Source organism: Dasypus novemcinctus, chromosome 9 (genome assembly GCF_030445035.2).
Source record: "Dasypus novemcinctus isolate mDasNov1 chromosome 9, mDasNov1.1.hap2, whole genome shotgun sequence".
In the NCBI taxonomy this organism is placed as follows: Eukaryota; Metazoa; Chordata; class Mammalia; order Cingulata; family Dasypodidae; genus Dasypus; species Dasypus novemcinctus.
This window is the reverse complement of record NC_080681.1, coordinates 101,978,304-101,991,480: the sequence shown is the minus strand read 5'-3', so window position 1 is coordinate 101,991,480 and position 13,177 is coordinate 101,978,304. Positions and strand designations below refer to the sequence as shown.

At 41.2% G+C, this 13,177-nt stretch overlaps 1 protein-coding gene across 3 annotated transcripts in view; it reads right to left on the bottom strand.

The window, feature by feature from the left end:
• The window catches only part of RNF19B (ring finger protein 19B), a 28,259-nt gene extending 15,686 nt beyond the window's left edge, over positions 1–12,573 (bottom strand). The window contains exons 1-3 of one of the 3 annotated variants that reach the window (XM_058303954.2): positions 11,824–12,573; positions 2,725–2,930; positions 1,402–1,546 (exon numbers count right to left, since the gene is read on the bottom strand). In XM_058303954.2, the coding sequence (XP_058159937.1) occupies positions 1,402–1,546; positions 2,725–2,930; positions 11,824–12,467 (995 nt within the window). In that variant the 5' untranslated portion in view covers positions 12,468–12,573. The remainder of the gene's footprint in view (positions 1–1,401; positions 1,547–2,724; positions 2,931–11,823) is intronic. The other 2 variants (XM_058303953.2, XM_058303952.2) reach the window with 2 other exon arrangements.
• Between the last annotated feature and the right edge of the window lie 604 nt (positions 12,574–13,177).

Sequence of the window (13,177 nt, the reverse complement as noted above, 5' to 3'; positions counted from 1 at the left end):
CCCAGAGTCCAAACCGCGGGCCTCCCATGTGGCAGACGGATGCCCTAACCACTAGGCCAAATCCGCCCCCTTCCTTTCTTTCTTTTCCTTCCTTCCTCCCTCCCTTCTTTCCTTCCTTTCCTTTCCTTCCTTCCTTCCCTCCATCCTTCCTTCCTTCTTTCCTTTCCTTCCTTGCTTTATTTAAAGGCAGGCCTCCAAACTTGAAACTCATTTTCCATTCTTCTCTGGTGAACTCTTATCTTCCCTAACCCACCAACAAGGATCCAGGTTCCTTGACTGATACTGTTTGGGATCCTGTATAACCTTTGTACTTGGACATCTCAGTCAATGGCACTTGCCCTGTATCTAATTAGCACTCTGGTTTGCATAGTTTTCTTGGCATATGTCCTACAACATCCAATAGATTTTCTACTGCAAGCCATATTTCTGGGAAAGGATTTTCAAAGAACTCTTCTCACACTATATGTCAGTGTGGTACTCTGAGTTTAACAATTTTACACTCAGCTTTTCTGTGCTCGACCACTTTTGCTCACTCCCTTTGTCTTTATATATGTGCCTGTCTTCTCTACTAAGTGAGACAAACAATTTTGAAAGTAGGGATCACATGTCTCTAATAACTGGTACACAGCAAGTACTTAGATGTTTGCTAAACTGGAAATCAAGGTGTGTCATTCACACAATGAATGCATATTAACTCCTACAGGACATTCTAATATTCACTCAATGAATTATCTGACGACTCACTACATGCAAGGAACTGTAAAAAGGATATAATTCTGGCCTCAAGAAACTTATAGTATAGTAATATTAGACATGTACCTGAAGTAAAAAGTAGTGATGATGTTTATAAAAACAAAGATAAAGGGATGTCAATAAAGAAAAATGGGGCAGAAAAAGTTAGGGAAGCAACACAGATAAAACAGCATTTATGTGGCCCTTTAAGTATGGATAAGATTTAAACAAGATGAGATAAAATGGGGATACTGGGTAGGAGGGTGAGGTGATTAGAAAGCATTCCAGGCAAAGGAAAGAACATGAACAGGTGTGAAGGTGAGATAACATAGAAGAGATTCAGGGAACAGCAATCCCAGATTATCTGGAACACAGCATATATTAAAGCAAAATGAAAAAAGCTAGAAAAGTACATTAGAGCCAGAGTGTGGAAAGCTTAAAAGCCATGCAAGGGTAATTGAACTCTATCTGAAAGATAATGGAGACAGCCCCTCAGGGTTGCTGAGCTAGAGAAAAAATATAGTCAGAGGGTGCTTTGAGAAACAAGGATATTTACTTTTTATAGGTTCTTTATGATATAATAAGAGGACAACTGTCTCTTTGACATTCTTTCCCTTAATCTGGCAAAGAAAAAGACTTTTAAAAAAATGGACATGTTACCCATCTCACCTGAGGTAATGCAAGTCTGAGATCTCTTTCATACAAAGCCAACAAAATTCACAGCCACATACTGCACAGGTCATGTGATTACAGCTTCCATCATTCATCTTGATGATGTAAGCACTGCATCGTGGGCATGGCTTGATGTCATCTGCTAAGGAGGAAAGGAAAATGGGTAGAAAAATACTCCCAGTTAAACCAAGTTTGGCCCAATTATTCCTAGGAATATATATAAGAAATGAGGAGGCTGTCAAGAACCTTGGCGGAGGATTCCAAATTGTGTAAACCACTTTATTGAAGGACTGGCTATGTCTAGACCTCAGGAAATTTCATAAAAGGGATCCTGTCTCATACTGAGCTGCCTTTCCCAACAACTGGCATACGACACAGCATATGAACTATGCTCTGAGTAAAGAGACTTCCCTAGAGAGAAAGATGGTTCCAAGAAAAATGGAATTTCCACCGGTCAATAAGATGGCAGAATTAAGGGCAGAACCCTGCCAGAAAGAATAGGCTGCAGCCTGGAATTGGCTTAGTTTTAAGTTTTGAAAAACTTTACATGAGGAAACTCATTTTTCAGGCTCACAAAGCATCATGTGATTTGCTGTTAACACAACCCACAGTCCCTTTCCATATTTTCAAATTCAAAACCTAAAAACAATGGGTATGCTGTGCAGCATATACTGGTAATCTTCACAGTGAGCTAGGAACTATCCTATTACAATGACAATTTAGGAGATTATGCTGTGCCAGGAAAAATTGAATGGTAAAATCTTTCCTACTAGCCTCTCCCAAATGACATCAGTGAAACAGAATACATTTATAAAAGGCAATAAACTCAATGACATTTTAAAATAGGTTAAGTTGACCTGTCAAGATTAGAAACGAATATGACATTCATTCCTCCTTTTAAGGTTAATCATTAATCCATACTAATATTATTTCCTTTGCTTAAATCTGTAACCTACTTCCAAAAGTAGTAATGCACACAAAGTTTGTAAGAAAAACAGTATAAGTTAAACACTTATGAAATGTCTTTCTGCTCAGATGGAAAATTCTGAAAAAGCTCCCATCAAAAAGCCCTAATTGCTCTCCAGTCTGAGACACAATACTAAAAAGGCATAAAATAGAGAATTCAATTTTGTTGTATTCTGATTTACCTGGTTGAATAACTTATAACAGAGAGGGAAGCTACGTTATCAAATATAATACTGAAAGTATGGCCCACTGATCCCAGGGATTACTTGGTTACACAGTAAGGTAATATCTTCTAGTTTTGGGCTCACTACAAAATAACAATTGAAGAGACAATGAGACAATGTCAAATTATACCTGGTCCAGATTCTTGCCCATAACTGAGACCTGAAGTGTGTTTGGTCCGTACTCGTAAACTCTGTGCCCTCTGTTGACGGGCCATATCGCATGTCTGATTTGGATGCCATATCTGCTTGCAGTGGTAACAGAATTCAGTCTGGCAGCCTTCCCTCTCACAGGTCAGCTTTGGGCAGCTGGCACAGCCATAGGCAATAACAGCATAACTGGGTAAGGAAACAAGAAGAGATACCTAGTAAGGCAAGAATGATCTAATCAAGACAGACATTATTCATCACTTCCAGTGGAGTAACACTGTTTGGCATCTACCACTAACGCATATGATGCAGAGAAAAGAACACACACACATATACATGAGTGTGCCTGACTAACTGCAAAACATATGCCACATGAGAAAGTAGACTTCTTGAGATTCCAAACACTAATCCTTTTATTTCCTGAAAAAAAATGGGGGTAAATAGCACATTTAGCCTGAATTTCTAGCATTTTTTCAGTCATGGTTTGGACAGCTTTAGGAGTAGCTTGCCACAGCAAGTTTCATAAATAACAGGGTACAAACTATTTCCTTTCAATGGTTTGCTATATTTAGAGAGATTAGAATTTGTTTACATGAAGGGATAGAACATTTGTAAAATAAAAAGCTATAGCAAAAATTAAAGCAAGTATACTTTTTAAAGTTCTACAGTGAACCTGGTCTGACAACAGACAGAAACAACAGTCACAGATAGGTGCACGATCAACTTCTATCGAGAGAGCATCTTACCTTTCTATACTTTACTTTTTTTTTTTTAGTTCAAATCCATACCTTGAAATGTCTTCTTTCTTGACAGCCTCCAGAATCAAAGAACACTATCCGTATATCTTATTAATACTGCATAAGGCATATCTTCTACTTTCTCTTATGACATATATTCTTAGTGTGAAAATAGGCAATTAAGAATCTTTCAGCACTAATATCAATTGTTTCTTGCAATTCATGTTTATTTACCAAGAACTAGTCTCCCATATACAATTCTACATAATTACAACGATTAGCCTTTCTGACTACTTTAAAATTGCCAACCGAATGCTCGTATCAACCTAAAAAGTGGTCATTTGATTAAAACACAATAAAAAAATAATTTTAAGTAACAAATAGAGAAGGGAAGATAGTAGTTAAAAAATTCATCACCCAATTTTTAAACAGGTCAATGACTGCTGGTTTATGTGTTACTATCTGGGCCTTGTTGTCCCCTAGTCCATGTTTTCACAGCAGTATCCAACAAAGACCCCAAAGGATTTGTTAAAAAGGTTAATAACATTTTCTTGGATTTATTCTACAGTATGCTTATTTATTTAAATGTACACCATAAAAAAAAGAAAAAAAAATGTACACTACATGTTCATGATAGCAATTCAAGTTTCCAGGTTTATCACAGATTCTGCAAGTTGATTTGAAAATGAAGTTGAAATTATAAATGACAATGAATCCCTGACATTATATAATACAGGCTGTATCGGATATTCTTCTCACAGAAAAAAACAAAAAACAAAAAAACCTCTTCTCAGAACAAAGTGAGAACAGGTCAATGTGTGAATGCAAATGATTCATATCCTGTAGGAGTTCTGAGCAAATTAACCACACCTTAATGCAAAATAACTACTAACATAAACAATGTTTCTCCTAAAGACATGTTTGCTTTTTTTTGTGTTTAATGAGAAAGGTACTGACTAAGGACCTCAGAAAAGTATTAAGTCAACTTCTGAAGATACAAACTAGACAGAAGGCCAGTCAGGAAGCTTTGAACAATTCATGATCCATTCCTACCTCATATGATGGGGTAAATAGTTATTAACAGATTCCAATTTTTTAAAAAGAACGTTTGCTAGAATTGACAATGTCAATTTGGGGTACTGAATTTAGTTCCAAGGAAGTAAAATAATCCCCAAATGCTCATGAATCCACAGTAATCTATTAGCATGACACATAATTACTCAGGGCGTAAGACGTGGCATTCCAATTTTTGGGTACCTGGTCTAGGTTCCTTGCCTCTCACACTGCATGACATTGAGGTAGTTAACAATCTCCAAAACAGCATCTATCCCCAAAATAGAGGTATAAGTGTTCACCACTTTCAAATGTAGCTAAAAGTATGTTCTAAAACTGCATTTGAGATCTTGCCCTGAAAGGTAAAGTATGCAAATAGTACGTTTTCCTACTTCCTGGTCTTTGCGTATACTAGTTCTTCTGCCTAGAAATGTCCATTCCTTACTTCTAGCCCTAGCAAATACTAACACTTATCATATTCAAGAATCAGCTTAAATGTCATCTTCTCAATAAAATCTACTCAGCTTCTCCAGGTACCTGGTTGCCTTCTTCATGCCTATGCATAATTATTTTTATAACACTTGCCACACTATATTGCACTAATCTGTTTATATGCTTGCCTCCCCAACCAGACCGGACTTAAAGGCACAGAGCATACATTTTTTTAATCTCCAGGATCTAACACATGGGTTCCCACTCAAAATATTTCTGTTGAATGAGAGGCTCTTTCTTGCCTCTGTTGTTTTACTTTTCCCAAGGGCATTCTAACTCTTGTCCTGGGCCATCACTTTGCCCTAAAGTAATCTTTTAAACATATCCATGCATCTATTGGCTTACTATGTGACAGGAACTATAACTTCATCCTAAATTTTCCCATAAACCCATTTTAGGAACAAACTCCTAAATTCTCAATCAATCAATCAATCAATCAGTCAATAAAAGGTTATCTTCTACCAACCATTCAGCTTTGCTAATTAAAAAATTAAAAGGGAAGTGTAGGAGATTACATGCTGCTCGAAATACAGACGCATCATTTTGCACCTCCCACCTTAATTTCATACAACTTTAATTTCATTAATTTCTTAAATCTTCAGAAACATCACAATATGGCTGGCCAGGTCACACTATTATCTAACTTCAGCCCAGGAAAAAAAATATCCCATTAGTATCAATTTGATTATGCTCCACAGACTGCAGTTGTTAAGAAAACATGTTCCCATATTATGTCTATATTTCTCATGCCCAGGCCATGTCACTAGGTTACTCGTTTTCAAATGGACCCTGAGCATGTATAAAGGAAGAGGTGGTAGACATGATCCATTATTTAAACACACCTGGGACAAGTAATTGCACTGGAGTTATACTCCCAGGATCAAATCTGAGTTAAGCTGTCACAATGAGCTGCACCTTTACCATCTTCCTTCTTCCTGCCCTAATTCAGACATGTCATCTCTAGGCCAGACAACTGTGCCTCCCATCTGGTTATCAAACATACAGATACTATGTGACACTTTGCTTAAAATTCTTCAACAAAGAAAAAAGTCCTTCACAAGTGAGTCCCCACTACCTATGAGATAAAAATCTAAATTTTTCTGCATAGCACAAATATGCCTATCAACTTGAATCAATTCTACTTTTTCAGGTTGATCTCTAAAGTCTCTACCCACCCCGACCATATGTATCTAGAGGCTGGCCAAACCAAACTCTAGACTTGGTATTATGACTTATGCTTTCATGTTTTCATGCATTTGCTCACGATACTCTGTTTAAGGTACTTTCCCCCCCATTCCTTCATCTTTATTTGCCTAGTATGAATTCCTACTCATATTCCTCAAGGCTCAGAGAAAATATCACTTCCTCTGTGAAGTCTCTTGACACCATAATGCAAAACCTTTTGTTCTTTCATCTATGCATCTTGTCTTTTCTTCTATATCACTATTTTTATCATTATTTATCACTATATTTATCATTATTTTATTTATAATGTCTGTCTGTCTGTCTACCTACCTACCTACCTATCATCTATCTCCTCTACCAGACCAAACTGTCAAGGAAGACCATATCTAAGTCCTTTTTGTAATACCCAGTATTCAGCCAAAGTTCAACACTACACAATTCTCAAAAGTATCTGTTGAATGATCACCCCCCATCCTGCCTCTTTCCTCCTCCAAGAACTGTGCTGCTCATATTCTTCATCTTTCTTATCGAAATTCACCTATCTTCTACCTCATTCTCCCAGGAACTACTTGAAAGAGTTGTAGAAAAAGTCAGAATATGGATATCCTAGTCTAGAGAAGCTCTCAATCTACTCAGAGCACAAGAGTCATTGTTAAATAAAGACACTAACAGAAGATGTGCTGGAGTGACAACATTAAAGGAGTTTAGAAAATGGCTTTTTAGGGGGAAGGTTTGAGTTAAGCCTTTGAGATGCCAAAGGAAAACAAAAATATGTTCCATGGTGACCTAAGATGGAAAATTATACCATATCCCTCCACTTAAACATTTATAGTGCATATTAGTATGTTTAAAGACTCTAAAAAGCTCAGAAATAAACTTGCCTTATTTTGCTTAACCCAGTATTTCCCAAATTTATTTATTTGATCACATAACATGTTTCTCTCAAGTCACACCAATATTCATTTGGGTGAAAATTAGAAAATAAGATAAAAAATGGTTAGAAACTGTAACAGGGCTTACATGATAAGGATAGATCATATAAATAAGCTCTTAAAGACAAAGTAAGTCATCTTATAGGTCAGGTGGTCAATGACCAGTTTTAAACAAGTGAAATGATGTAAGATGTTCCACTTTAGAATGAGTACTTGGCAAATATGAGAAGGATGCATTGAGCCAAAAGATGGTGTAGATGGTGGGAAGATTCAAGGAGAATTGTGGAACAGGATATGGGGAACCAAATAAGAGATCCAGGATGGTTTCAGAGAGGAAAACATCCTCCCTCACTGACTATGAGATCTGTCTTGCTCAGGGAGCTCATTCTTCCCCCACCCCAAGTGTGCTAGGGACAAACAGAAGCTTCCTGTTTATGGTCTGATCTCCAGTCCTCTTGTCCTGGAAAGGTGAATAGTTGATATTACCTTCTGCTAAGGGGCAGAGGGGGCTCTGCAAGAGCTAGAGGCAGCAGTGAGAGGTTGAAGTGGGTCCTGCAAGGGATTAGGTCAAGACAGCCTCATCTATACCAAAGATCTGCCCCTGTACTTCAGGAGATTTTCTGCTGTGACACATTGGGCCCCAAGCTTTTAACTTCTGTGAAATGGTTTCTCCTTTATAAAATGAGCTTACCACCATCTGTTCGTGTGAGACTAAAATGAGATATGTGTGCATAAGCGTATAATCTGAAGACTATAAAGAAGTATAAAAATGTCAGCTATTTGTATTATGAGTTAATTTCATCTCATTTGAAAGTGTGTGTTTTGTTGTTGTTTTTAGGAGGTACCAGAGATTGAACCCAGGACCTCGTACATTGGAAGTAGGCACTCAACCAATGAGCTACATCCGCTCGCCAATCAATGTTGGTATTTTAGAAATTCTATCATTGATGTGGAGACAGTGGCCATGGGAGTTGCTGAGGGCAGAGAGAGGGAAGAAGAGGTGTTATATAGGGGCATTTTCTGGACTTGGAGCTTAACTAAATGATATTGCAGGGACAGATGCAAGACATTATATACCCTGCCATAACCCACCGAATGGACTGGGGGAGAATGTAAATTACAAGGTAAACTATAATCCGTGCTATGTAGCAGTGCTGCAAAATGTATTCATCAAATGGAATGAATGTCCCACACTGATGAAAGAGGTTATTGATGTGGGAGGAGTGCAGGTGGTGGGGAGTAGGGTATATGGGAACGTCATATTTTTTAGTGTCACATTTTGTGTGATCTATGTATCTTTAAAAAAAAAAAAAGGTAATAAAAATATATATTTTTTAAAAGTTGATATTTTCCTTTATTTGTTTGTTTTTTTCAGGAGGTACCAGGGATCAAATCTGGGACCTCGTACATGGGAAGCAAGTACTCAACTTAAGCTACATCCACTCCCTGAAAGTATGTTTTAAAGATTATATTTGCTAATATTATGTTTAATAATATTAAATAATAATGTGGATATTTCCCACTGAAATTGCTTCCCTTATTTACTAATAAAATAAAATCTTATTCAAATATGAGAAAAGAAAATTGCAAGACTCTTTGCCCTGCTCTACAAATAATCTGTAAACAAATAATGCATCTCTTAATATACAGTATTTTCATTATCATGAGTAATTATAGTGAAAGTAATGATCAGAAAACTCTGTAAAAATCACTTACATACTCCCCACTCCCAACCCTGCCAAATACATACACACACACAGAACACAAGAGGGAGGACTTGGTAATTTTGGCTGGCAAGGACTTGAGCTGTGAGCAGTAAAGATGGTCAGTATGGGAGGAGATAACTGGAAAATGGACTTCTACTACTCATCCATGACTTTTACCAGCCCAAAAGAATGAATCACAACATCCAGGGAGAACACAGAGCCTATTTTAATCCTGGCATCAAAAAGGGGGGGGAGGAATGGGGGGTATGTGGGATCCTCATATTTTTTAAGATAACATTTTGTATGATCTATGTATCTTTAAAAAATTTTTTGAGTCTATTAAAAAAAAAAAAAAAAGAGTATGAAACTACTGGCCATATCCTCCAGGGAACTCAGACATCTGTTTGGGAATTGATAAGACTTTTAAAGTTACTGTTTACCTAATACTTTCAACTGATGATCTCAAAACACTTTGCAAATATTAATTAAGCCTCTCAAGCTAGGAAAGGATTATGGCTATTTGAGATAAGAAAAATAAAGTAGTTAAGAGGCTGTTAAGAGGAATAAGAAAACAAACTAGATTCCAGTACTATGGCTTTCTCAATATTGTCCTTTGTCCACTACTTGACTAATTCCCACCACCAAATATCTCCAATAATGGGGGCTATGCTGATAGCCCATGCTTTTAAAAAGAGGGGTTGAATGAAAGAATATTGGCCTCAGCTGGGAGTAAAACCAGTATTCCAAAGCCTTGTTCTATCACATATCAACATAAATCTAAGCAATTAACTCAGTTCATCTAAACTTCAGTTTCCTTATCTGCAAAGCTGGATAATGGGGAAGTTAATGTTTAACTGGTACAGAATTTCTGTTTTAGATGATGGAAATATTATAATAATGGTTGATGGTGAGGGTAGCTCAACATTGTCGATGTAATTAACACCACTGAATGATACAGTATATGTTACCAAAATAACTCTTTAAAAAAAAAAAATGGATAAAATCTATCTCACAATGTTGTTGTGAGGATCAAATTAAATTATATATGCCTGGCACATGGGTACTTACAGGCCAGCCTCCTTTTTCCCCCCAACTTCACCTTAAGCCCACAGACAATACTTAAAAAAATTACACATATAATTTTTATAATTCTTTTAACTAAGTTTTAAAAAAATAAACTCTGGATGATATTACCCCAACACTTGACTAAATTAAAAAATGGTCTAATTCCTTAATAACTTCCAAATTGGCAATGGTTTAGAGTTGTTACCAAGCTTGCGAATTAATTTCTATCCATTTTTATTGATGTGCAATGACAGAAATTGACTCCAGAGAAATAAAAAAAACAAAAGGGGAACTCATTGAGAAAGATGATCAGCAATCCCGACACAGATCTGCTCTAAAGCTGCTGTTTCTTAGTTGAGATTAGGGAAACTTGTATCTAAAAAGCAGTTCGTATACTATTCCAAAATTAAGAATGCCATAGTCTCTGGAGCTAATACTCATTTGGTTGAAAAACTGTATCAATGGTGTCTGCAAAACCTTGAATCCCACATAAGGCCAGTCAAAACATCAGAGCACCAGAAATAAACAAACTCTTCCAAGAGTCATCTGCAAGGTCCTTTCTGATATTAACTGAAAGTGAAAGTGATCTACCACAGATACAGTCCTTGACCACAATACTTTAAAAGTATTTTAAAAAACAAACTAAAAAAAAAGTAATTTAAAAATGTCATCTCACTAAGGTTATTAAATAACACACCCATCTCTACATCTCTAAACTAGTTTGGCAGAATAAAAAATAGAACTCTTGACTCTCTTAAACACTCTCAGATGGTTTATGAAAGGAGACAACACGTCATCACGGAAATTTCAAAAGAGCCTCGATATAGATTACAATTAAGAGCCTTTCTTAACTCTTTTGAAGTAAAGGACCACATAGTATTTTACTAGCATTAGATATATACATTGTAAGGAGGCCCTCATAGTTTTTGGCCCCCACAGCAAAATACAAGAATAAAATGATCTGCCCAAGGTCACAGAGCAGGTAATGGCACAGTCTGACTCCCAATCACTTACATGAGCCCCTCTTTGCTGCACACTTTGTGGGATGTACTGACAGTAACATGCAGGCAGATTAAAAAGGGCAGGGAGTGTATGTATGTGTGTGTGGGGGTGTCTCCCCTGAATGCTCCAGATAGGGAGATCAGGTGGTATTATGTCTCTGCAGATACTGCATATTTTAACTCACTGATAAGAAAAATTCAGTACACATGGTGTATTAAACTCATTCATCAAGAACTCAAGATCAAAGGGGCTGGGAAACATTTTCTCTTACCACATCAACCTCTGGCATCCTTCTCAGTGCCCCACTGCTTCTACAAAAAGCCCCTCTTTGAACAAAGGGGTGGCCACCCTTGAACCTGCCCAAGGCATCAGGTTAAGAACCACAGGGTTCCTTCCAATAGCTTGGCCCAGAGGACATCATGCCCCAGAGTGCCTCCAGAGCTCAGCGAGCTGTCCTTCTCTCCTAGTGCCACTCCCCTGTCGCCACCCTCCCAACTTTCAGCAGTGACTGTCAGAACACACCTTCTCCTGCAATGCTGTTAAGTCTGCCCCTAGCCCCCCTCAGAATGATAGCCCGGCCCCGGACAGAGGACATCCACCTAACAAGCCTCCTGACTCGATGGACAGCTCCCTTTCCCCTCACCCACAGCTCAGCCCCCACCTCGAGCCCTTGGGAAAGGGTGGGTGTTGGAAGTCTACCCCCTTTTGCTCGGGCTTGCCGGTGGTTACCAGTTAACCTCCCCAAGTCGCCGCAGTCGCCGCCCTCCTCTCCCTCCCACTGTCACCCCCCACTTCCTCCCGCACTGCTGGGGGGCGCGCCTCCCGGGTCTGGCCTCGGGGGTCGGGTCCTCGGCCCCCGCCACGCCCCTCGGCCGGCCGCAGCCCCCGGCGGCCACACCCCCGCGCTCACCCGCAGTCGGGGGCCGGGCACCAGCGGCAGTCGGGGTCTGAGGCCAGGTAGCGGCGCAGCATGAACTCCTCGTATTTGTGCATGAGCGGCGGGTCGGCCAGCAGCAGGCGGATGTCGTGCGGGTTGAGCCGCTCGCTGCACTCGGGACAGCTGATGGGCACCCGGCTCTCGCTGATCTCCAGACGCAGGTAGTGACGGAGGCAGTCCCGGCACGAGCGGTGCGGGCAGCTGAGAAGGCGCGGGGCCCGCTCCGGCGGCAGCCGCACCAGGCACAGCGGACACTCCACCTCCTCCGGGCCCGAGCCGCCGCCCTCTGCCGCCTCCTCATCGTCGAACCCCGGCCCGGCCGCCGCCACCGCTTCTGCGGCCTCCGCCTCGGCCTCCGCGGCGGGCTCGGCGGGCAGCGCCTCGGGCGGCGGGGCCTGGGCCGCGGCCGGGGCAGCGGCCGGCGGCGGCGGCGGCGCAGCCGGGGGCGGCGGCTCGGCCTGCGGCTTGGCCCGGGCGCGGCGGCCGCGGGCCGAGGCGGAGAAGACGCTGTGGAAGGTGAGGCGCCGGCGCCGGCCGCCGCTGCGGCACTTGGAGTCGGGCGCGGCCGCATGTAGAGATGTGGAGCGCGGCGATTCCGAGTCCTTCTCGGAGCCCATGGCCCGCAGAGGCCGAGGGGCGAGAGGCGCCCAGCGCCGCCACAGCTCCCGCCGCCTCAGCCCCTTCAGCCGGCGCCCAGGCGCCGCAGCCGCCGCCTCAGCCGCCCTCCGAGAGCTGGAAGCCGAGCGACGGCGACTAAGTGGTTATAAAGCCTCCGCCCCGCGCGCCGCTGCCCACTGCGCAGGCGCCTCACGGAGACACCTCATAACCCGCGCGGCCCGGCGGGAGGGGGCGCTGGGCGGGGCCGAGCGGGGAGGGGCTTGGCGAGCTGGGGCAGAGCTCCGCCTCCTTCCCGTCATGTGGTTCCAGGGCGGCCATCTTGTAGAGGGGCTGCGCGAGCCTGGTTCAGCTGCTCCTTTGGCTTCTTCCTGGTGTTCCATCACCAACTTCCCCCACGCTGCCATCTTCCCCAAGGTGGAGTTTTCAGTTCACCTTTCCTCACAAATTGCTTGACTGGCCACCTCCAGCAAATGATGTCTTAGTTACTCTATCTGTAAAAACAAGATGGGTTGATCAGATGATTCCCAACTGATTGCCCATTTCACATTTCCTTTTCTGTTGTTTATTAAATTTATTAAAAGAATATATTCATTCAATGAGCAGCTACAAAGTGTGAACATTAGTAGACAAGTCTTCAGAGTCCCTATCCCAAAAGCATTTACCAAATAAAGCCCAAACTCTTAATTTAGCATTCATTGCTCTCGGTGAG